This window comes from Cryptomeria japonica, chromosome 5 (genome assembly GCF_030272615.1).
Source record: "Cryptomeria japonica chromosome 5, Sugi_1.0, whole genome shotgun sequence".
NCBI classification, from domain to species: domain Eukaryota; kingdom Viridiplantae; phylum Streptophyta; class Pinopsida; order Cupressales; family Cupressaceae; genus Cryptomeria; species Cryptomeria japonica.
This window is the reverse complement of record NC_081409.1, coordinates 672,432,969-672,459,442: the sequence shown is the minus strand read 5'-3', so window position 1 is coordinate 672,459,442 and position 26,474 is coordinate 672,432,969. Positions and strand designations below refer to the sequence as shown.

General features: G+C 36.6%; 1 protein-coding gene across 1 annotated transcript; it reads left to right on the top strand.

Annotated features, from left to right (window-relative positions):
• The first annotated feature begins 4,376 nt into the window (after window positions 1-4,376).
• Window positions 4,377-5,796, top strand: LOC131039509 (uncharacterized). The gene is made up of 2 exons (XM_059220818.1): window positions 4,377-4,714; window positions 4,917-5,796. The coding sequence occupies exons 1-2, from the start codon at window positions 4,377-4,379 to the stop codon at window positions 5,794-5,796; spliced, it is 1,218 nt and encodes a 405-aa protein (XP_059076801.1).
• The last annotated feature ends 20,678 nt before the right edge of the window (window positions 5,797-26,474 follow it).

The following is a 26,474-nucleotide window of genomic DNA, read 5'->3' as shown; positions in this document are numbered from 1 at the left end:
TGCAACATTTTACTTGATGTTGATGTGTTGGTTGATCCTCTGACCAACACATCAAGTTTTTATTAACCTTATTCTCAGGAGTATATGTATTTGTGTGAGGAGCTCGATTTGAATTTATCACCTACCCTTTTAAGCATATTTGGGAGGATTTGATAACATGTAGTTAGACTAAATTGATGTCACTTTAGGGATCCATTGAGAAAGAAGCATGACACAGGATGACAACAAGTTGGATGTGCTTATTTATCGCCCTTGGAAGTTGATGGTGATTCATCTTTCTGGCAGTGTGAGTGTTAATTATCTGGTGGTGAGTATGGACACTCCTATCCATATGGTGTCCAAGAAGAGGCAAATATCATTTTAGGGGAAGTGACTAAGAAACACCTTAGGAAAATATTCATGTTTGGTCATGTCTTGGTAATTCATGTTGTGCAGGTCATTTTAGGCTAGGCATTCCTATAGGTTTGCCATAGGCATAGGGTGCAAACCAATGTATCCACCATATTTCTGGCAACTCTCCTGCAAATGGAGGAGCCAAATGATGTGGCTAATTAATGTGCCAAACGTTGATTAAAAAAACCCTTTCTTGAGGAAATGGAGGATGTATTAGAGAATGTTGGGGCCGATATGCGCATCCCACTGACGAAAGATTATTATCTGGTTAAGCGATGAGGAAAAGAGTGAAGAAGCTATCTTTAATTTTATCTATGGAGTCATCTCTATTTGCGGGTAGCAAGGATGTGATATATTACAACATCTTGTTCCTAAAAAAGTTAATAGGTATGGCGCTCAATAAGGGTGAAGGGTGGATGCAGAGATCATGTGGTCTAAAGGCTTTGTGAGACATGACAAGGAGGGGGTTGAATTAGGGCCATTCATCAAGGAACAGGGCATCCAAGTCGATGGAGAGGGTTTGGAATTGTTGAAGGAAGCAGAATGGGTAGTGCATGCAGACTGCAACATAGAGTGCCTCATGAAGTCTAGTGTAAAGATTCAGAAGAAAAGTTGGATGGTCAGGCATCTAAGTGGGTTCCTTTTTTTTAAGATTAATGTAATGGAACAAATGTATATGCCATGGTCAATAGTTATGGTATAATATGCTTAGCAGAGTCATCATTTTGGCGTTTGGTGATAAATTGTGGATGGCCAATTGGGTACAAAATGATATGATTGCATCTAGCCTTGCAATAACAATGTATATTTTTCTGCTATATATGAAATAATTGAAGGAAACACATTCTAAGTTACCACATTGATGTAATAATGAAAACGATACTAAATGATTAGACTTTTCATGTAAGTTGAGATTTATTGCATATTGATATATTGTTAAAAATTATTTACCCTAACAATTACACACTCTATTTGACAATTTCTTTAGTGCCCATTCCCCAAGTTCATTGTAAATCCATTTATGCTCTATGCTACCCTAAAAACTTCATCATTAATCTCACATGTAATTTGCAATCAAATACAAAAAAATAGAAATTTGCAGCATACATAGACCATAAACAAATCATTTACAGCACTACCTAGACCATGAACAAACCACTTATAGGCTACAAACTACCCAAATCAAAAGTGGGTAGGACTCAAGCCCGAAACTCAAGGAAGAGTCTGGGAAGAGGAGGAAGAAGGATCTTTCTTCTATTGACTAACAACAATCCAAGCAATACTATCATCTGAAACACCAATACAAGGGGAAGCATGAGGGGAAACCCCCATAGGTAGCCTGTCACTAAGTAGAAGGTGGAAGAGGAGCATCCTCCACCAATGGTTGAGGTTGAATAGGGGCAACATGCAGAGTAGGAAGCCCAGACCAAGCAAGAGGTTCGCCGATAGGGATCAAAGAGCACAAAGAGGTCACACTACTAGCAAAAGGCTCACCAATATACTAGGAGGAGTCATCATCATCCTAGAAAGAGTCATTAGAAGAAGATTAGAAAGACTAGATAGTCAAGTGGTCACCATTAGAATCTTTCAACCAAGTAGCAACACCTTTAAGACACATGAGAGAACAATATGTGGCCAAGTGACCAGTTGAGAAGCAACGATGACATCGAAAGGGGAGGTCCGCATAATTTAGTGCTTCAGTTCATGGCCTATCCCCAACCATGAGAACCACATCCCTAGGAAGAGGTGTGGAGATGTCACTATCGATTAAAATGTGTGCAAATGTAGAATGACCTATGAAGGAAGTGGTATCATGAACCTTCAAGAAGCAATTTATAAAGTTTCCAATGGCCTCATAGCATGAATTCTCCCAAAAATGGAGGGGAAGATTGGGAAAACAAACACACATCGAACACACATTGAGTGGTTTAGTAAGAGGGTTAAAGGAAGATGTAAAAGGATTGACAAAGAGGGAGTTTACTCCGCAAGCCCACATCTTGCTTACAATGAAGTCATGGTCATCAGAAGAAGCAAGAGAAGCAATGAAAAAACCCTTAGCACAAAGGAAGAGCTCAATGTTACCAAAAACTTAGGGCTTCAAGAAATCCATCATCCAATGATAAAGATCTAAGAGAGAAGGCTAAAGACTAGCAAATCTACACACCAACTTGCTACATTGGTAGAAATCCACATTTTCCACCACATCTTGGCCACAAACCACAACATCGGAGAACTTTGCACAAGGAAGAGGATGAGATTTCCCCCGAGAGGGTGAGCAACAATAGATCTAACAACATGAGAAAATATCTCCCCACCAGCAATAGTCAAAGGCATTGGAAGGGGGGGCAACACCTACAACACCTACCCCAACAAAATAAAAAATGGGAGGACCATCCACTGCAACAAGAACAAGTTTCATAAGGGGGCACCACCACTAATGACTGTAATAATAGGACCAACACACAACCCATTCTCAAAGACCTGGGGGTGAGAGAAAAATCGATGCCCAATAGCGTAGAAGGACTTGCAGAAGTCACAAAGTTATCCCCCCAAGGTGTGGTACGATGAGAGCCAAGTGGAGGAACCTACTAGCCAAAGCTCTATTGGCACACAATATTGGCAGGGTTTGAAAATATCTCAAGTGAGAGTTCACAAAGAGTTGTTGTAGGAGTAGGAAGAAGAGCCATAAGTTTGCAAAGTTGTCGAGGGAGCAGGAGTTGCATGTTGTTTCTTTGGTGGACGCCTCAGCATTTGCAATACCTATGGCTGCAACTGTTGCTATTCAGCAATAGGAACACCTGCTACTTTTGTAGTTATTTGGCTACCAAAACTCAACATGATGTCTTTGACCACTTTTTGATGCAACATGTTAGTCTCTAGAAACACACTTCTCATGATGGTAATCACATCATTTTATCGCATTTTCACTAATAATCATGAACATGTATTATATCTAACATCCCATGGGTAAATATATATAGTGCTTATCAAATAGTCTTAAACATCTAGGAAAGTATTAAAGTTTGTATCTAAAAGTTCTACAATCTAGAGGAAATAGGGGATTAACGGACTAATAAAAGAGACAATTAAGCAGGCCCATCACCATGCAACCTTTATAGAGAGCCATTTGGTTTAGAAACGAGTCCAACAAGATAGGGCAATAGTGTAGTGATTCTTAATCTATTCTCACCAACAAATATCTATGTTCATATGATTTAAAGTGACAACACAAGTTTTGAAGTTACAGTTACAAAACATAATGGAAATCCACCAAACATGCAACTTTATATTAATTCATCCATACATAATTTTGTTCAATACCATTTTGCATCTTTTACAATAGAAATTATTGAAATTATTTATGATACGGGAATATGACCAAGAATTGAATCCATATAACTGAGTTAGAATAGAAATGAACAAGAGTCGACAATATGAAATTTAGTTAAAAAGAAGACTTAGAAAAAAGAATATACTTCTACAGGGTCCAAAATAAAACAAAATCAGATCTAATTCTAGATGAGAGCGCTTTGAAGTTTCGGTGTTGAAATGTAAATCCAGACGCTGCCGGCCACCTAAAATTTTACAACTCATAATGTCATCATCTTGAATGAGTGCTATCTATATTGTATTATGAATTGAGATGGGATAGAGTGCTCATAGTCTTTGTAATTTTTATTTTAATGTAATTGTGACTAGACGTTTTTGGAATTTGCACAAGGCAACTAGCAGTTGGAATTCGGGCATGGCAACTAGCATTTGGAATTCTGGAGTCTCTATGCAACAAATTATTTTTCTAAAAGAATATAGACAACAGAACAAGGGATATGCGTTTCATGCTCTTTGTTCTTAAAGAATACATGCAAACTACGAATTGACTGAGTAAACTTCCAACGACCTTTTACCATATAAATTCGAAACTAGACCCAGACATTCCCACAGTCATATTTGTTATCTGATCAATCATGTATTCCACAGTATCTATGGCGGCCTACAGGAAGGCCTATGCAGCTGTAAGAAATGGCAATCCTCAGCAACAGTGCCCACTTTTATTCTCATTGCCTATGGATCCTTACTCTGCATATCTCTTACTCGAGGAAGATGAGCATGATATGAATGGCTCCAACTGTTGGGGGTTCCGCAAAGCTTACCTGCGAAAATTGCCATTTCCCCAAGACAAATGCTTAACAATCCAGAACACTAAACGTAAGAGGAAAAATTCTCCAACAGAATCTTATAGCGTGTATTTTATTCCTGTTTTGGGCCAACCCATCTCCTCCAATTGCTACTATGTCGTGCGAGCTGAGGGCAAACACAAGGGGTAAAAATAAAAGATTTCACTCTTCTGAGGATTTTTTCCTTTCTGGGTACCTAACAATGCTTATAAATTAGAAATGATATTAAAAAATATGGCATAAACAATATAGTTGCATTATCTGTTGATTAGAGTATTGAATTTGTATTTATGGGCAATTAAGAATCATTTGAATAACTAACTACGTGATTGTATTTGATGGTGGAAGAAGACTAGTGGAAACATGCTCTACTGACGAAGACATGGTGACCTTTTGCTGCTGTAGATCTGTGAAGGACTTTCATCCTAGACCTTTGCAACCCGCCGAGTCATATCAACATATGAAGATAATCTCCGGTAGGAAGTCTAGATTTAAAGCAAAGAGTATAGTTTCTGATGGTTTCCCTCCTCTGTTCTTGCGTAGGAAGCATCGGATTATGGTAGCCAAAGACATGTGTGGTAATCATCGCAGACTTGCTCATGTTGGAGGGGAAAATCCTGAGCTGAGAGCACAACTTCCCCCTTTTGATTTCCCTTTGTTACAGAGAAGGCCCCCAGTTGTTATAGTTGGGGAGTGGTACTGCCCCTTTATCTTTATCAATGAATTGGGTACCAGATTGAAGGATCCTCAGATTCAGGTCATGGAGTGTCCCTTCTACAAGATGGATCTAGAAAAGTTCTGGGAAGAGATATATTCTACTGGAGGCGAGATATATTCTACTGGAGGCGTGACAGAAAAATATGTTGATGTGGAGAAAAGCTTAATGGTTGAAGAAGTGTTACTGTTTGGAGAAGAGGAAACTGAGGAGATTAGAGATACTGATGGGAGTGTTTTGTTTAGAGGTGTGGGGAAGCAATCAAGAAGGGGTGTTGGTGTGAAGCTTAGCTGGCCCATCATTGCCAAAATGAGGGCGGATCAAGAAAGATATGGATTAGAAGGAGTAAGAGATGTGAGGGTGAAGAAATCCTTTAGTAGCAATGGGATGGCAAGAAAATTTTCTTGTTATGTTGTAGTGGAAAGATATGTATTGAAAAGAATGGACGGGAGCGTTGCTCTTACTTATTCTTTCAGAAATTCGAACCAAATCCAGGGGAAGTGGGAAGTATGAGGTGCAAAACTTAATTGCTATTATGTTTTTCTATTCTGTCAGAGTGATATTATTTTTATACTCCAAGGGACTTAAGTCATTTCATTATTTTCTTACAACAGGCATGTTTGGGAGGTCCCTCTTTTAAAAGGAAAGAACACAGGATTTAATAAAATGGCTACCATGCTTTTTGTTGAAGGTATTGAATTATCTTTGTTTATACTCATAAATCCATTTCCAGTAGGATCCTACCTTTTGTTGTTGTCCAAGAACAAATTTTTTAACTTGGCCAGGTCACATCAGTACTAAATCTGAGGCAATGTTAGCCAAGGATAGGAGTAAGAAGGAATTAACACGTTGTAACTGAACTTTACCACATACCTAATATATCTTCAATTCATTTCAAATATTCAGATATTTAGTGTCACCACAATGGATTTAAATTCCAAATAATTTTCCATGTCCTAACGTAGCAATTACAATGGTGGTTATCAGAGTCATTGCACATAGATTCACTGTGGTTTTAAATTAGTGTTGAGCGTTAGAAATTGCATTATTCTTACTTTATCAGATGTAACTCCTTGAGTTTGATTAGTGCAGAAGATTTATTTGAGTCATATTGCTCCACTTAATAAGTTAATTTTGTTGGTAGTCTTGTTATATTCCATACAAGGCAATGCAATAGCAAATGTACATCATTTTAAGCATCAGTTTCTTTTGAAAGGATTTCAGATAGTAGAAGATGGATTGTCAAACTTATCTTTCTCATATATTTTTATTAGTGATTTAAATGGGTATTAGTGATTTAAAAGTTGTTATAGTAATGCTATATCTTAAACAAAATTTATCTTTTTGATAAGATGATGAGAGATATAATATTAAAAAACAGCGATTCTATCTTGTCATGTGAAATCTATGTGACAATTAATAAATAAAAGATGAAGTGTGTAACTTTTAATATGTATCTTTGACATAAAAAATTAAATGCAATTATTAAATTAAAAAACGGAGCGAAAATGCAAATAGCAGATGTATATGCGAAAAGCAGATTCATTTCTGCAAAACCCACGAAGCACCCTCGAATGCAGGGGAGGAAAAATGGTGATTGACAAAGTGGAATAAATTCACATAAGGTCCATAAAAATGTTGTGGGCACCTCAAATAGATTTGCTATTCTGAATGCCTCTCAATCATACAGATTGGGATAAGGTGCATTTTATTCCTGTTTTGGGCCAACCCATTTCCTCCAATTGCTACTATGTCGTGCGAGCCAAGGGAAAATACAAGGGGTAAGAACAAAAGCTTTCACTTTTATGTGATTTGTTCTCTATAGGGAAATTTTCCTCTATGCGTCTTTTCTACAATGTATTGAATCTGGGTAGAAATACTTAGAGATTAATAGTGATGATGAAAGTTTTCTTATCATCTAGCATCCTTATATGATCTATTGCTTAGAGTACTGAACATTTATTTATGGGTAATCAACAATCATATGGATAACTAACTACATGATTGTATGATGATGGTGGAGACAGATTAGTGGAAACATGCTCTACTATAGAAGACACAACGACACTTTGATGTTGTACATTTGTGAACGACGTTCGCCCGAGATCTTTGCAACCAAACATTCCCAAATGTTGTATATTTTTTTAATTTTAAAATTTAGATTATTTTTATATATAGATAATTATATGTAAAAACATATTTTATAAAAACAATTTAATTAAAATCAATTTTTATATTTTAAAGATAATTTTACTTATATTTTTATTGTAGTGCATGTTGTAATGAATATTATTCATGTTAGATTTAAAATTGACCTTGACCCAACCAAAATCAGGCTTCTTCCATTCAACTCCATCCCAACGGTTTCAAGAAAGATCATCCTTCCTTTCTCAGTCCATTAAGAGGGGAAGTTTGAATTTGAAATGATTTCAAATGTACAAACATCCCCAAATATATAACAGAAGTATGATGACGTATGAGCTATGAGAGATATAATATTAAATAACGGTGATTCTATCTTGTCATGTGAAATCTATGTGACAATTAATAAATAAAAGATGAATTATGTAACTTTTAATATGTATCTTTGACATATGTAAATATCTTTGACTTTTAATATGAATTATGTATATTGACCCTTCCTCTAACTGTTACGCAAGTCATGCTTTTACTTGCCAAAAAAGAAGTTGAGTAAGCATTCTCGATTTATTTGACATAGCACTCTCTTAACGGGCAGGTTTCCTTTTGTGTAAAGGACTCATTCAATGGCATGCCATCAAGCTTGTGTCACCTTAATATGTTTGGTGGTGGGCGTGGAAGGATTCAAAGTAATAGGCGACTCACATTATTCCCATTCATCGTTGTATCATCGGTAAAGGTAATGACAACTTGGAGCACGCTTGAAACAGTGCAAGGTTTTAGTTGATGTTGATGTGTTGGCGGATCCTCTAACCAACACATCAAGTTTTTATTAACCTTATTCTCGGGAGTATATGCATTTGTGTGAGGAGCTCGATTTGAATTTATCATCTGCCCTTTTACGCATAATTGGGAGGATTTGATAACATGTAGTTAGACTAAATTGATGTCACTTTAGGGATCCATTGAGAAAGAAGCATGACAGAGGATGACAACAAGTTGGATGTGCTTATTTATCACCCTTGGAAGTTGATTGTGATTCATCTTTCTGGCAATGTGAGTGTTAATTGTGTGAGTGTTAATTGTCTGGTTATGAGTATAGACACTCCTATCCATATGGTGTCCAAGAAGAGGTAAATATCATTTTAGGGGAAGTGACTAAGAACCGCTTTAGGAAACTATTCATGTCCGGTCATATCTTGGTAATTCATGTTGTGCAGGTCATTTTAGGCTAGGAGTTCCTACAGGCTTGGCATACACAAAGGGTGCAAACCAATGTATCCACCATATTTCTGGCAACTCTCCTACAAATGGAGGAGCCAAATGATGTGGCTAGTTAATGTGTCAAACGTTGATTAAAAAAACCCTTTCTTGAGGAAATGGAGGATGTATTGGAGAATGTTGGAGCTGATATGTGCATCCCACTCATGAAAGATTATTATCTAGTTAAGCAAAGAGGAAAAGAGAGAAGAAGCTACCTTTAATTTCATCTATGGAGTCATCTCTATTTGTGGGTAGCAAGGATGTGATATCTTACAACATCTTGTTCCTGAAAAAGCTAATAGGCATGGCGCTCAACAAGGGTGAAGGGTGGATGCAGAGATACATGTGGTCTAAAGGCTTTGTGAGAGATGACAAGGAGGGGGTTGAATTTGGGCCATTCATCAAGGAATATCCCATTGAAGCCGATGGAGCGAGTTTGGAATTGTTGAAGGAAGCAGAATGGGTAGTGCATGCAAACTGGAGCCCAGAGTGCCTCGTGAAGTCCAGTGTAAAGATTCAGAAGAAAAGTTGGATGGTCAGGCATCTAAGTGGGTTCCCTTTTGTTAAGATTAATGTAATGGAACTAATGTATATGTTGTGGTCAATAGTTATGATATAATATGCTTAGTAGAGTCACCATTTTGGCGTTTGGTAACAAATTGGGGATGGCCAACTGGGTACAGAATGATGTGATTGCATCTAGCCTTGCAATAACAATGTATATTTTTCTGCTATATATGAAATAATTGAAGGAAACACATTCTAAGTTACCACATTGATGTAATAATGAAAACTATACTAAATAATTAGACTTTTCATGTAAGTTGAGATTTATTGCATATTGATGTAGTGTTAAAAATTATTTACCCTAACAATTAGACACTCTATTTGACACTTTATTTAATGCCCATTCCCCAAGTTCATTGTAAATCCATTTATGTTATATGCTACTCAAAAAACTTCATCATTAATCTCACACTTAATTTACAATCAAATACAAAAAATAGAAACTTGCAGCATACATAGACCATAAATAAATCATTTACAACACTACCTAGACTATGAACAAACCACTTATAGGCTACAAACTACCCAAATAAAAAGTGGGTAGGACTCAAGCCCGAAACTCAAGGAAGAGTTTGGGAAGAGGAGGAAGTTGGTGTGTAGATTTGCTAGTCTTAGTGCTTCAGTTCATGGCCTATCCCCAACCATGAGAACCACATCCCTAGGAAGAGGTGTGGAGATGTCACTATCGATTAAAATGTGTGCAAATGTAGAATGACCTATGAAGGAAGTGGTATCATGAACCTTCAAGAAGCAATTTATAAAGTTTCCAATGGCCTCATAGCATGAATTCTCCCAAAAATGGAGGGGAAGATTGGGAAAACAAACACACATCGAACACACATTGAGTGGTTTAGTAAGAGGGTTAAAGGAAGATGTAAAGGATTGACGAAGAGGGAGTTTACTCCGCAAGCCCACATCTTGCTTACAATGAAGTCATGGTCATTAGAAGAAGCAAGAGAAGCAATGAAAAAACCCTTAGCACAAAGGAAGAGCTCAATGTTACCAAAAACTTAGGGCTTCAAGAAATCCATCATCCAATGATAAAGATCTAAGAGAGAAGGCCAAAGACTAGCAAATCTACACACCAACTTGCTACATTGGTAGAAATCCACATTTTCCACCACATCTTGGCCACAAACCACAACATCGGAGAACTTCACACAAGGAAGAGGACGAGATTTCCCCTGAGAGGGTGAGCAACAATTGATATGACAACATGAGAAAATATCTCCCCACCAGCAGTAGTAAAAGGCATATAGAAGGGGGGGTAACACCTACAACACCTACCTCAACCAAATCAAAAATGGGACAAACATCCACTGCAACAAGAATAAGTTTCATAAGGGGGCACCACCACTAAGGAGAGGGGGAGGGAGAGAGGAAGGGAGAGGGAGAGGGAGAGAGAGGGAGATTGAGAAAAGGAGAGGGAGAGAGGGAGAGAAGGAGAGGGGGAGGGAGAGAGAGAGATTGGGGAAAGGAGAGGGGGAGAGGGAGAGAGAGGGAGATTGGGAAAAGGAGAGGGGGAGATGGAGAGAGGGAGAGAGGGAGAGAAGGAGAGGGGGAGGGAGAGAGGGAGATTGGGGAAAGGAGAGGGGGAGAGGGAGAGAGAGGGATATTGGGAAAAGGAGAGGGGGAGAGGGAGAGTGTGAGAGAGGGAGAGGGGGAGGGAGAGGGAGAGAACGAGATTGGGAAAAGGAGAGGGGGAGGGAGAGGGAGAGGGAGGAAAATTGGGAAAAAGAGAGATTTGGGAAAGGAGAGGGGGAGAGGGAGAGAAGGAGAGAAGGAGAGGGGGAGGGAGAGAGAGAGAGAGAGGGAGAGAGAGGGGGATTGGGAGAAGGAGAGGGAGAGAAGGAGAGGGGGAGGGAGAGAGGGAGATTGGGGAAAGGAGAGGGGGAGAGGGAGAGAGAGGGAGATTGGGAAAATGAGATGGGGAGAGGGAGGGAGGGAGGGAGAGGGAGAGAGGGAGGGAGGGGAGAGAGAGGGAGATTGGGAAAAGGAGAGGGGGAGCGAGAGAGGGAGAGAGAGGGAGATTGGGAAAAGGAGAGGGAGAGAGGGAGAGAAGGAGAGGGGGAGGGAGAGAGGGAGATTGGGGAAAGGAGAGGGGAGAGAGAGGGAGATTGGGAAAAGGCGAGGGGGAGAGGGAGAGAGGAAGGGAGAGGGAGGGCAGAGATGGGGAGAATAGGATAAAGAGAGGGAGAGGGAGAGAGGGAGAGAGATTATAGGAGAGAGAGAGGGAGAGAAAGAGATATTTAAGATAACGAAAGGGGGAGGGAGAGGGGGGAGAGGGAGAGAAAGAGAGAGAAGGGGGAGAGGGTGAGAATAGGATAGGATAATGTGTGTGTGTGTGTGTGTGTGTGTGTGTGTGTGTGTGTGTGTGTGTGTGTGTGAGAGAGAGAGAGAGAGAGAGAGAGAGAGGGAGAGGAGCAAAGGGTGAGAGACATGAGGTAGAGAGAGAACAAGAAGGAGAAAAGGGTGAGAGAATAAAAAAATAGAGAAGTGTGAGGGGGAGAGAGATGAGATAGAACCCAAGGAAGATAATTAGGGCTCAGAATAGACAAAGACAATGATGGGGGAAGTAAGACAAGAGAGAGACAGGAAAAGAAGAGGTAAATGCATATATACAAACATATATACATATATCTATATAAATATATGTATATATAACTATAGATATACATATATACATACATAAACACATATTATCTAGGTATGTCTAAAACATGTGTAGTAAATGCTAAGTTTACAAGCATACATTGTTATCTCTTCATAACCTGTATGGGTTTTGTGAAACCAAAAAAAATGTTTTTAGTTCTTCATAACCCATACGGGTTTTGTGAAACAAAAAAAAATATTTCTAGTTCTTCATAACCCGTATGGGTCATGAAGAACTACGAATAGCACTTTTGGTTCTTCAAAACCCGTGTGGGTTTTGGCTTGGTAAGAGGGCTGGAAAATGACCCTAAGGCTTGCAAGCCCATTTTCCCCCCTTTTTTGTTCCTTTACACGTTTTTCATCCTCCACCATGATTTCTTGACTTCATCGTCATCAGGTTTACAAATGATGAAGTGGGTATCTCTAAAATTACCACCATAATCTCACACATCTGCTTAGTTTTCTGACCATATAAATTTTTTAATTTTTGGACAACATTAGCATAGTAAACTTTAATTTTCTTTATCAGTGCCTTGACAGTCCTCACAGACATATATCTACCATTTTTTTTAATAACTTTTGATATACTTGACCAAATTCAAAATAAATTATATATTATTGTTCTACACTAGATTTTATACACTTTAAAAAAAATTGCATTTTTTATTATTTTGATGCAAGTTATGCCCAACGCACGAACAGGTACCAAATTTTCAGGATGTGGTCACTTCCAAAAATCATAAAAAATAAAATACTCAACGAAAAATTACAAAAAAACACACAACTTCTAGATCTCACTCTTACCTATTATCCTACCAAAAGGGTTTTGTAAAATACTAAATCTAACTATATATTTTGTGCAGCGCACGAAAACAGCTATGTTATATTTTTCTGAAAAAATCAAGAACAAGTTTTTGTGCGTGAAAGGTTTGACCCTCTTAATATTATCCAATTTTAAAAAAATTAGTAGTTTAGAAACTAGATTCAGAGTAATGCAATTCTTATTCTTTTTTCAACTCCTAGTTTTGAGTGCATGACCTTCAAATAGCTCTTTGAAGTTCAGGTTTACCTATTTTCAGAAAAAAAAAAAAAAAAAAAATGTGGCCACTTATACCCCCCTTTTTGTTCACCATCTTGGTGCACTTACCGCTGCATCTAACTTCTGTCTACAGTTGACAAAACATTTAATGTGGTTTTGCCTATAAATTCAATTGTAAGGGCTTGTGTTCAGTAGAGCACATTTATGGGTCTCTTATGTCTCTTCTCCTTTATATTTCTATGTGTGTTTCTGTTTTTATCATGGTATCAGAGCTAGAAGCGAGTCGTGGGCTATGGGTTGTGTGACTAAGTATCAAGTTTGTGCTAGTTGCTTTCTATGAGTTGCATTGAATAATGCTTTGCTATGTTTAAGTTTCGTTGTGTTCTATTTTATGTGCCTAACAGATCAACTTGTTTTTCAGAGGTGGCTGATATAAAGATATCTTCAGGTCAGTAGAGGATTCAAGAGAATGGTGAGCAATGTATAGTGCTGCAATTTGCAGCCTGTTCTCTATTTGTATTTTGGAGAAGTTGCATCCTGAAGGAGCTATTGATGGGGAAGAGATTGTCGGGGCATAATCCTCTAGGAAGAGATCATTGTCATTGTAGAAAAAAGAGAATGCATGTGGGAGATCTTGTTCGTTGTTTGAGAAAGGAAAGCCGCTACAGAAGCCAGATGTTGCCACACTATGGTCTGAAGATATTTCTGTCACTGCCAAGGAAACTAGAAGTCATGTAAAAAGAAGTTGGGTATAGTGGTGTTTAGAAGCAGACCCAGTCCAAGCATTGATCATGGATTGAACATTATTGAATATTGCTCAAACATTGAAAAGGAGAATGTGGTGATAATTATTAGCTGCAAGTTTTTTTTTTTAGCTTGTGTATTTGTGTTCTTGGTGATGCATAAAGGCTTGGTTTTTATGAACATGTGTGAATGTATTATAGATATTAGATGGAGTTAGTTGTGATAGCATAAGGTCTAAAGTGCATAGGTTGGAGGTGAGAAAATTTGTGTGTCTAATGTGAAGGCTATAACCTTGTCAAAGTGGTTATGTAAAAGAAGATTGTTGGATTCAGAAGATATTCCCCAAGTGTTGTAAGTTGTGAAGATTGTGAAAATTCGCAAAGGAATAATTCAGTGTCATTCGTTTAGTTAACAAGTGTGCTGATGTAAATGGGCATAGGTAGTTTTTTGGGCAAATGTTTGAGTGCATATCACCTTTGTTAAAAGACAAAACTGAAGTGTATATTGTATCTCTCTTGTTGTAAGGGGGTGCATGATCGGTGGTACCTAGCACAAGAATTTGTGGTATACATTATTGATGAACCATGTATCTGAAAAGCATTCCTATAGAACTGGTGATCATAGTGGCTGGTTACCTATGTGTCTTGATAGATGGTTTTCTTTTTATATGGACTCAATAATTTTAAGAAAAAATTCCGAAGTGATGAAAGTTTCCCCATCGCGATGGTCATTGGAACCATGTTAGTGCCAAGTCTCTTGTGATGGTTTGTGGTAAGCGAAAACCACTTGTTTGGGTAAAAATAAAAAACCTAAAGTAATGTGAAATTCAAAATGATTGTATCAGTTGGGGAAAACCTAAATGCTTATGGGTAAACCAGTTAAAAACCCAAAAGTTATTGTAAAATTGAAGTTTGTAGCGAATCAGTTAAGGGTAAACTGTGAAAACCCAAAGTGATTAAGGGGAAACATAATTTGTTGTAAATGGTTACCTAAAAAGGCTTGAGGCTAGAACCCATCCATTTTAGTTTATGGGGGGATATCTAGACAATTAATTTATGGGGGGATGTTAGAAGGTAAATTAATTGTTGATGATCAAGTGTCAGCATAGACCAAGGGAAGCTTCTAGACATACATGCCTTTCACGTGCAGTTGTTCTAGACTTCCTTCAATTGCCCACCATTAATGCTGCATCCAACTTTTGTCTATAGTTGATAGAACATTTAAATGTGTTTTTTCCTATAAATTCAATTGTAAGGGCCTGTGTCTAATAGAGCCCATCTATGGGTTTCTCATGTCTCTTCTCCTCTGTATTTCTACATGTGTTTCTATTTTTATCACAAGTCTGCCATGATTACCACGCAGGTCATCGGCTACCACAGTCCAAGTGCTCCTACGAAGGAATTGAGGAGGGAAACCATCAGAAGCTATGGGTTCTAATGTGAATCCAAGTTTTGTTGGGATTATATGCATATGCTGCTATGAATTAGTTGGTTGCAAAGATCTGGGATAAACGTCATTCACAAATGTACAACAGCAAAGTGTCGTCGTGTCTTCTTCAGTATAGCATGTTTTCACTAATCTGTCTCCACCATCATCATACAATCATGTAGTTAGTTATCCATATGATTGTTGTTTACCCATAAATAAAGATTCAGTACTCTAAGCAATAGCTCATATAAGGATGCTAGATGATAAGAAAACTCTCATCATCATTGTTAATCTCTATATATTTCTACTTAGATTCAATACATTGTAGAAAAATAAATGGGCTAAATCTTAGGATCCTCCAATCTAGTACCCAATTAGTTGATAAAGATAAATGGGCAATACCACTCTCCAACTATAACAAGGGATAACTATAACAAGGGCTGGCTTAAACATCACACACTAAGCTTTGACTGCTTAGGTGTGTTGTGGGCCCATTCCTTCCTCCAACCTTAATGTCATGCCCAACTTTTGGGCACAAAAACGGAACAATAAAAAAAAAATTTGACATCATGAAATTGCAACATATCCTATAATATAATAACTTTATTTAGAGTTTTGTCTTATCTAGGATGTAAATAAATTTACTTACTGCGGTTGGATTAATTAACCAACTCGAACGAGCGACTTGTTTGGTGGAGATCAGTTAGTATCACGGATTAGTTAGCTATCTCAATTACCTAAATCAAGTTGTTGCTAATTAAAACAAGGGTTAAATGGGTTATCTTGATGTATTAAATCATTCCCAATCATATAATGATAATACTATTAATTAATTGATGCACACGCAAATTTTTTTATTTAAATCCAACCGATATGGTTTAAATTTTTATAACACCATCTGCCCACTAAATCTGATATTAGGCTAAAGCCAATTTTAATTTTCCCTAACCTCTTAATTTTGACGATTTAATTAATTCGGCCCAAACCGGTCACAAAGGCTTATGGTTCATAAAATTAATTTACAATTTCTCCTTTTTGAATTTTCCCCATTTACAATATAACCTAATGTCCACGATTAAATTGAGGGTAATCTATTGACTAATTAAATAAATTAATTTGATTTAGGGTATAGTTTATCCAACTATATTAACTCTTCCTTTTTAAATCCCTCTAGATTAACTATAATTTAATTTTAATTCTCTATAGAATCTAAGCATATATTAATTCAATTATTTAAATAACCCTAATTATTAATTAAAATTAAATTTTTTTAAAACTCCCATTTAAATTTCCCAACTCTAATTTAAAATTATTTTAAATAAAGAATTCCCTTATTCCTAAAATGCTAACCCTAACCCGAAATTGGGTTAGGGTTGCATTTCTATATATTCCCACTTTGTTTTATTTTTTTATTATTTTATGCCCTAACCCGAAATGGGTTAGGGTTTATTAAACCCCTTTTTTTTTTATTGTTTTTGGAGTGTGTGGGATTGCAGGTATGGCAGATTAGGGCACGACGGAGGGATTGCGTAGAGGGAAGAGCAGAGAGTTAGGCGCGGGGTTCTCCCGGACGCCGCTGTGCGTACACACAGTGGCGGCAGCGCTGCCCACTGTGTGCACACACAGTGGCGGCAGCGCCGCCCACTGTGTGCACACACAGTGGCGGACGGCATAACCGCCACCCACTGTGTATACACACAGTGGTGGCCGCATCCACTCCACTGTGTTTACACACAGTACAGTGCCCTTCGGCGCCGCCCACTGTGTGTAAACATAGTGGCTCGGTTGTGAGCCGTCCACTGTGTTAACATACAGTGGCTCGGCTCGGTACTCGCGATTTCCTATAAAAAAATTTTGTAGATTTTAATATTTCGCTTTTATATATATATATATATATAAAAGTATACATTTATATGTGTGTGTGTGTGTGTGTGTGTGTGTGTGTGTGTGTGTGTGTGTGTGTCTGTGTGTATTTTTATATATATACATATATAAATATATTTTCATATGTATATATATATATATATGTATTCACTGCTATGACCAGAATACATACATATACCCCTTTTTTTTTAAAAGGGTATCCATTGAGTATGATTCAAATGCAGGGATATATATATATATATATATATATATATATATATATATATATATATATATATATATATATATATATATATATATATATATATATATATGTGCCTGATAGAGTTAGGGAGCTTGTTTGAATTTTATTTTTTTTAACACAACAGCATGCAATCTTTTATATATATTTTTTTGTAACAGGAATACACAAAGACAAAATATGTTCCCTTTTCTTTTTGTTGCAGGGATAAACACATATAGAAATTTATATATATTTATATATATATAAGTATATTTTTTTTTTTCAATATATATATATATATATACTTATATATATTTACAGATATATTTAAATAAATGTTAAGACAATAGGGCTGGAAACCCTTATATTGTTTTGAGATTCTAACATCTAAACATTCCGATCTTAGTCTTTTAACAGCACTATGAATAAACCTTATTTTTCTTCCCTTTCTCTTTTTTTTTTTTTTTAACAGTCATACATCATGCTTTCTACAGCAATGTAAAAATACTAGATCCTTTTCAACTATGTCTAAACAGAGTTCACAGCAATAAAATAGCAGTAATTAATGCTCTGCAAGTAAATAATGAAACCTAATGCATTCCTTTCTTTTTCTTTAATATTGCAGAAATAAACAAGTTAACAAACTTTTTTTTTTTTGAGACAAGATTTAGATGTAGTCTACAGCAACATAATAGGCATCAAAATTTAAGTAAAAATTTCATTGCTTACAGAATATTAAATTACAATGGCCTACATATAAAATGGGTGAATAATCTAACTAGTCTTCTCATTCCTAATCTTTATATAGAGGATAAAAGAAAACAACCTAAAACTCTTTATTTACATTTTTTTTTTTGCTACAATTCATAAAACTACATTTTCTTTTTGCTTTTTCTGCATTTAAATAGGAAATCTGTATCTGAATAAAAATCTGCAACTCCTAGATCTTTTCCCAGCAACCTGCATATAAAAATTTTAGGACTGTGACCATGGGATGCTCACCTCCCAGCCTAGGCTTACCAGAAGCCACCCCCGAGCTTGGAGAATCAAGACTTAGACGGGGTTACAACCGAGCAATACAACAAGCAAAAGGGGAAGAAAATAACACAACAGAGACACCCCTTCCCAAGCTGAAACTCCATCACAAAATGTGATGCCTTACTAGGGTGGAAGTGGACCAAGTACCCTAGGGGAGAAATCTGCTAAATAAAACTTACAGCCACATCATGGCACCCATGAAAGCATAACCAAAATTCATCCTTAATCCCTACACCCTTATGACCCCCAAAAAGGCAAACATGCCATATTTGCTCCCCCTTATGACCCCCAAGAGAAATAACACAAAAGAACGCAGCAAGGGTCTCATGGGCAGACCCTTGAGATCACTCTCAAAATGAGAGCCTCTCACCCTAAGGGCTGTCAAGCTCCTTCCACCCCCAAGACCAATCTTTCCTCCCAAGGAAAGGATGGTCCTGGACACTCCCCAAACACAACAATACATAAAACAGAAATAAACCAGAAAACACATAGATTTTTACAAACACAACACAAATAAAGAGTTACAGCAATTTCCATTCAACATTTTTACATTTACATAAGAGGGGAAAAGTAACACCAACCTTGACCTGCTTAGGAAATATCGGGGAAAGCTTGATGAAGAGCTGTCCAATCCTCTAATCTTTTTCTGCAAAATTCCTTAGCCCCCAAATCTGTTATCCTAAAACTGATTTTTTTCTCCAAAATTTCTCCAAAAATCTCCAAGGATGGAGAGTGGGTGATTACCTCACTAAGCTTCCATTCTTAGCCTAAGAAGGCCTCTGTCACTCCTTCCAACCTCTTGGATAGAGTGAGGGATCCCCCATTGGGTTGGTCTTCCCTAGGTCTTACACACTCCCTAACCTAGGTACCTAGAGAAGGGAAACGGAATGGGGAAGAGGGATTATTCCCTTCAAGAAGGTTATCCTACCAAGGAGGGCACTCCTATAGATGGAATTCGTCCATCTTGGGAAAACCACTTTTTTGGGTGGTTAAACAAGTCCTAAGGGAAAGACACATGGCCAATTTTGGCCTTCACCCATAGGTACCCCATGAGGCCTAATAGAAATGCTCTAAAATTGACTCTAGGAGTTGATTTGACCCTCAGAAAGTCCACCTGAAGTTAACCTACGGGTCAACTCTGAGTTGACCCTCCTTGTGGCTCACTAACCTAGATTTCTTGGTTCCTTCAAGGATAATTAGAAGATATAACCATTAACAAAAATAAAATTCTCCAAAAAGGTGACATGACAAATTGCCAACATAACATACTACATAGGTGTCAAGTGACACTACAAAATAATTCCACATCACAATACACACGTGGCAATTGTCCCTTAAACAATTTAAACAATTCAATAAATACAATTTACACTCATGCAACATTTCACATTTACGAATAAAATACAATACATATGGGGTGTTGCCTCTCCAAATAGACAACCCCTAGTTTTACGAACGCACATAGGCCTAAGCTTGATTCTCCATAATATTTCCATGGTCACATGGATATTTTCCTGCACATCTCAATTTAAACATTAGTACTTCCCAATAGCCTCATATAATCTAAAACACAAAATTAGAATACAATACATTCATTCTGCAAAGACTTGTCATTATAAAATACGATTTGTCACATATCAAAGCAATTCATCATAATCCTCAAAATTTGATCCATCTACAAGATATGCAAACATATTTCTAACATTATAACATATCCTGAAATTCAGATAATAACATACATCATCACAATATTACCCTAATCTAGAATCATATAATATTCTATAATCCACAGGGCATAGAAATGGAGCACCAAATATATATCCATATTACCAAAAATCGTGGGTCCATATAAAGTTCTATATCCATAGTGTGTCAAAACTAGCATCCATAATAGTTCCAATATGAAAATAACTGAAGAGATAGGATGGGTCGGGGTAGGGCCTCACACCCTCCCCGTCTTGGCATGAACGTCCTCCTGGAGTTCATCAAAAAGATGAGGGTACTGTGATCTCATACGTGCTGCATCCTCCCATGAAGCTGTAACCTCATCATAGCAATCCCACTAGACCCTAACCTGGTCCAGCTCTCGACCTCGAAGGGCCAACGTCCGGCGAGCCAAAATGCGAATGGGCTCCAAAGCTAGCTGCCCGTCCGACTCCACCTACAAGGCATCCCAATCTAAAATATGAGACTCATCATAGATATACTTTCTCAAAACTGACACATGAAACACATTGTGGATTCGTGACAGGCTAGGTGGCAAAGCTAGGCGATAAGCAACTGGTCCTATCCTCTCAAGGATCTCAAAAGGTCCGACAAAGCGAGGTGCGAGCTTAGAACCCGTTTCCATTCTGCAAACAATCGTTGTCAACAATTCCGTTGTTGTTGTGGGCCCCCTAACCCATCTTGTTTGCCGTTACTGACCATGGTTCCCGTCTGCATTAATCTCGCCCAAAGTTTAATTTTTAAAACTCTTTTCTCTCGCCAATAAGTTCTCCAACAGTAACACATGGGTTTATGACTGGAGCAGACGCAACCTGTGCCCAAATGGGAGCTCTTGAACCGGGATAAATTATGGAAATGCTCTGAAAGGCATGCATGTAAAATGTGGAAGCATAGACAAGGCGCGTGACATGTTTAACAGGATGCCTCAAAGAAATGTAGTCTCGTTGAATGGCATGGTTGCTGGATACGCAGAAAATGCATTTGCTTAAAATAATTTTTCCAGACTCTGCATTGTTTGTGTTGAGGCTTTTCGAGTATTGTAGTGTAATTGCTTTCCATCATAGAGAGGTGGAGAAAGAAATACTTCAAGGGAGTTGTTGATATTTTGAAGTTTTTGTTTCCTTTCCTGCACAATAGAAGATTATGAATGCTTGTTTCTTCACCATAATCAGGCTGAAACTGTGCTTTTAAAATAAAACATTTTATTTCTGAGCTTAGTTTGCAAGTTGGCTATATTTGATGTAGTTCTTAAATCTGTAAGATCAAAAATAAAATCATCTGTGTTGGCCTTGCATAGATATCCACATATTTTTTTGTTGGCCAAGGTCCATTTAAATTGTTGTTGCATTTGACTTGGTATTATAGGACTATTTCTTTCTGAAGAAACTAATAATAAATTTACAATGCTGGCATGGTTTAAAAAAGCGTTCTTTTTTAAAGAGGTATGAACATTAAAATATGCAATAGCTTACTTGCATGAAATGCCTATTTTCATAGAAATATTAATGGAGAAGGATTCGAGAAAGTTTGGCGATCAATTTTTAACAATAACAATAGCAATGCATTTAACTCTTAATTCTTGTTAGAAACATTTTTTTATTGAGGTCTAGACCTACTAGCACGACAACCCAGAAAGGGTAGAAAGCCCACGAGCCACTAGCCCAATGAGGGTTGTTAGAAACTTTTACTTTTATCTATATTCAGTTTACAAATAAATTAGATATAATACACATATCATTAAAATAATTGAAAATAAACAACTTTCATAAAAAATCAAGTAGATTAGAGTTAGATATTAAACTATGGATACTGGTCCTAGATAAAAATAAGAATGCAGAGGAAGATAATTTTTTCCTACATTATTTTTGTTTTTGTTTAGTTTAATTAAGAGATTTCAAGTTAGAGAAAATTAGGAAAAAAAACTTTTGAACAAAACCCTTCTTATCTTGCATAGCATGTATGTGTCTAAAGCATTTCAAAAGACACCTTAAAGGAAAAGTTTCACATTCTCTAATTGTATTGTTTGGTTTTCAAATTGTATTGTTTGAATAGAATTGCTTTCGTATAAAAAGGTGTTTATTTTGATCAAGATATTTCCTTGTTGTCATCTGGTAGGGCCCATTGAAATGGTTGTAGTCCCCTAAACTATGTTATATAATTGTGACAAATAAATGGAGACTTGTGCATACCTATATGTATGCATGTCTGTGCATGTGTCAATTATTTAATCTAGTGACATTGAGTTCTAGATTGGCCAAGTGTTAAATGCAATACTTTTCCTAGATTAGCAAGTGCTCGATTCCACGGATTCTTTGGATTGGTTCTTGAAATTAGCTAAAAAAAATTCTTAGATGGTAGACACATATACCAATAAAATGGGTTGAAAACCTTTGAGTGGTTACACAACATAACAATACCAATATGAAGTTGAATACCACATTGTAATGGTGGATATGAGGAAAAGTAGGAATGATACTTGGGTTCACCTCCAAACAACATTAAAAAATCCTTATGAAAATTCATCCAAAAATTATCTTGGATCGACATGCTTGGCTTCTTGGGTTTGATAATAATATTGACCCAGGCATTCATGTCTAGGTCTAAAAATGTCCTTGTTTCATCTTAGCATAGGGTGACATCTAAGAGTTGGGCCTTAAGGCAAGATTTAATATGGGTTGATCCATCTAATTTGAGTAAAATTGGCATGGGTACATTTGGCCAACTCCAATTGGCATGTTCTCACATTCATGAAATAATAAGAAAATTTGACTTAAATTTTAATTTTAATATTTGACATATGTTTTCTTAGGTTAAATTTAATACAAACACATGACATGCACTAATTGTTAGGTTTCTTGACTCTCAATATCTTAAATACAAACATATTATCAATCCTAATTTATTTGGGATCTTGGCTTTGAAACTTATAGTATTTATCTCTAGAGTTTCAAAAAATTGTATAATTTGTGCACCCAAGTTTGAAATTACTAAAAATTAGCTTCCAACCCTCATCTATATATGAACACATGTATGTGGAGATTCAGTCTAGCATGTCAATGGATATAGATTTAATTGATGCCTCAATAGTTGTAAAATCCACTAGTAATTGCCACAAATGTGGGAACTTCATAAATTTTAACATGCTTAGGCTATAAAAAATATTACGACATCATGAACAATAACGTAACATGGACATAAGAATCCTTGAAATTTTTAACTTACAAGAGCACTCAATGTCAATTTTAACTTGTGATTATATTTAAATTTCCTATATATTTTGGCATTTATAAATTTGATTTTACTCAAGAACTTAGGTTTGGATTTGGCACTTCTTCAGTGATTAAAAAATCCTAGTGGATGTGAGGCTTTTTATAATTTTAACGTAACATAACTTGGATTATAGTTTTCCACAAGGGAAACATTTAGATTCCCACTTAGAGGATGGGCATAACTACATGGATAACTTTGGTCAATTAGTGACTTAGATTTCACTTTATAGAGTAATTAATAGGCTTATTGTCTTGACTTATGATTCTTTCCAAGTCTCGTTTCCTCTTGGGGACATATGTCTATTAGGAATTTAGTTTAAGACATCCATGGTCAAGAATTTTTCTTAGACATTGATGGTTAGGAGTTACTAAGAATTGGAAACAAAAATAGGCTTTTATATTAAATAAGGATCTAGTCTCAAAGGATTATATTGATAGAGAAATTCTCGTGAAGGGACTTTAAGATTTATTATAATTAATTCAAGAAAAAACCTTCCATACTTAAATTATTTATACCTTAGATCATTAAATCTTGCAAGAAGTCATAGGATAGTGGTTCCAATCTAGGGCATTAGAATTTACCTTTAAAAATTATGTTGTTAATACTTCCTTTCATGATTATCCATGAGGTTTCTGTAATTATCTCTTGATAAATGTTTACCTATGTAGGCCTATATTTATCAAGGTATGTTTGAAGTGGCCTTGAATACCCATCTCAAAGGTTTTTGAATTATTAGCGAATCATATAATTCACTATGCTTATGTGAAATTCTTCATGTTCTTTTATTTGTTGTTAAATGACATATATAATTTATCTATTGTATATTTCCTTAACATTCCCACCCTTTATTATTTCATGCACATCTTGTAGAACTGTACAACACATTAATTTTACCAACAAAATCATTCTTATATAGTGATATTTATAAGCCATTATAAGTTTTGATGTTTATATTATTATTTCATTCTAATTTTGAAGTAGGATAAAATACAATGTTAGATAAGAATCTTTTATAGAGAGACTATTAGTTTGGGTGCCACTTCGTAGTTGATGAGAATAAGGAAATCTTATGATTAGAGCAAAGAAGCAACCAGAAACAAGTATCCCAACCCTAAACTGAAAAATTCATTTCACAACATAGATTAGAGAAAATATAGGTTTTCAAAGTATCCTCAAAACCTTTACAATAAGAAACACCTTGAACTATAATAAAGACTAGCAAGGAATGCGCCAAAGAAGGTACCCCCCAACAAAGGCAACAAATATAAGCTACTTGACTAGAAGAGACCAAACATCTAGGAATCTAGATCTGAAGCCAAAGCTTAATAAACCAATTTTGAAGGGAAATAATAAACAAATCAAACAACAATTATTTTATCCTTTTTGATGTTCTAGTTGTAAACCACCTAGAGATGAATAAAATTAATGCTAGGTTGAAAACCATCAAATATCCCAATAATGTTCTGAAACTTGAACCAATTGAAGACCTAACCACCATAATATCAGAGGACCTAATAGAGGCAAAGAAACCCAATGTAAAAAGGAAAGAAAACTCTAACGTTACGATTCTTAAACTTACTAAGGTGAGAGTGCACATGACCCCTCAGTAAGAGACAATTAAGCCTATTCATCTAGGAATTTTAAGAAACCTCTTATATTTGCCAACAACAAAAGGCATATCAACCACTTTCATCCACTACTAGGTCAAGACACTAGCAGTTCCCATGAGAACAAAGTCATGATCAAGAGGGGAAGGAGTAATGATTGATATTATGATAACAATTTAGTCTCCTCATAGTAGCAACACAATAAACAAATAGTGAAAGTAACTGTCATTTTAACCTAAGAAAAACCAAGTTACATAGGTGGACACTAGATGAAGGTGCAATAATCCCATCTAATAAAAGAAAAGTGGAAAGACCACCCACAAACAAAAGAAAAGGAGAAAAGGTCCAGCAAAATCCAACCTCAAAAAACATAGTCACTCAAAATTAGCAATCTATAGCCCTTAGTTGAAGATCTAACAACCAAGTCATTAGATATCCATAAATAAGGGAGGAGGCAAGGACAACTCTGAGCCTAGCACTAAAATAAAAAAGGAAGGAATAGAGGGCTCCATAGAAAATCCCATCAACACTTTGTGAAGCAAATCCCACTCTAAAAGTAGAACTAAAGGAGCTAAGGGAGGGACAAGGGGTACCATAGAAGATAGCCCTATCAACACTAGGAGATTGAACACCATGCCCCCTTCAAGATATAAAACTTAAAACTTGAATAGGAGGAATAAAATGCGAAGTAGTGGCTCCCCCATAGAGTCCCTTCAAACCCTAAGAATGGATGTTCCTAATAGAAACTAGTGATAAACTGGTAGACCCAACCATGTGTGATAAAAACCCCTTCCAATGTCCAAGTAGGAAGCAAAAAAGAAACAAGGGTGAGGAGAGAAATCCCCTTCCTAGCCTAAGGTCGACATCTCCAACAATGCCACCCCCATTTCCATTTGAAACCACATTTCCTTTTGCAATCCCCCCCCCCTCACCATTTGAGTCCTCTTCTTCTTGTGTAGTGTCATTGCTAGAGAAATTTGAAACCCTATCTCTTTCGCTCATCGTATTTACGTTTGGATTCTAGTTATTGGTTGAAAGATATCTCTATTAGCTATATATAAGGAAAACTAATGAATTTCGTAGGCTAGAGCAAGTGTGGCTTATGTTGTTGATAATGGCATAATGTGATGGTTAAGTTGTGGTGTCATGATTCTTGCCACCAAGGTTCGAACCCCTACTAGGGGTGATATTGTTGAGTATTCATGTTGTATCTATGACGTCCCTCACATAATTTGGCCTCATATAATTTATTGTAGACAAAAAATAACATAATTAGGAGAGAGGACCCAGTAGTTGAGAGCGTTCCAATTGTTGTGATAGCAATTGTTGATTTAATAGCCATACTTGTTGGTTTAAAGTCCAATGTTTTGACAATATTGCACCAATAGTTGTGACTTTAATACCCATAATTGAATGAAATGTATCCTTAGTTGTAAAAACCAACCAATCATGTGATGCCACATTAGTTGCACAAGTATGGGCCCCCCTTTTGTACGACTGTTGGTCTCACCTTTTTTTTGGGTTGTTTTGGACACCTTAGCAAAAAGCATGCTAATGTGGCATCATATTTGATGATGTGGCCTTGAAACCTGAGTTATAAGTAGAAGGATTT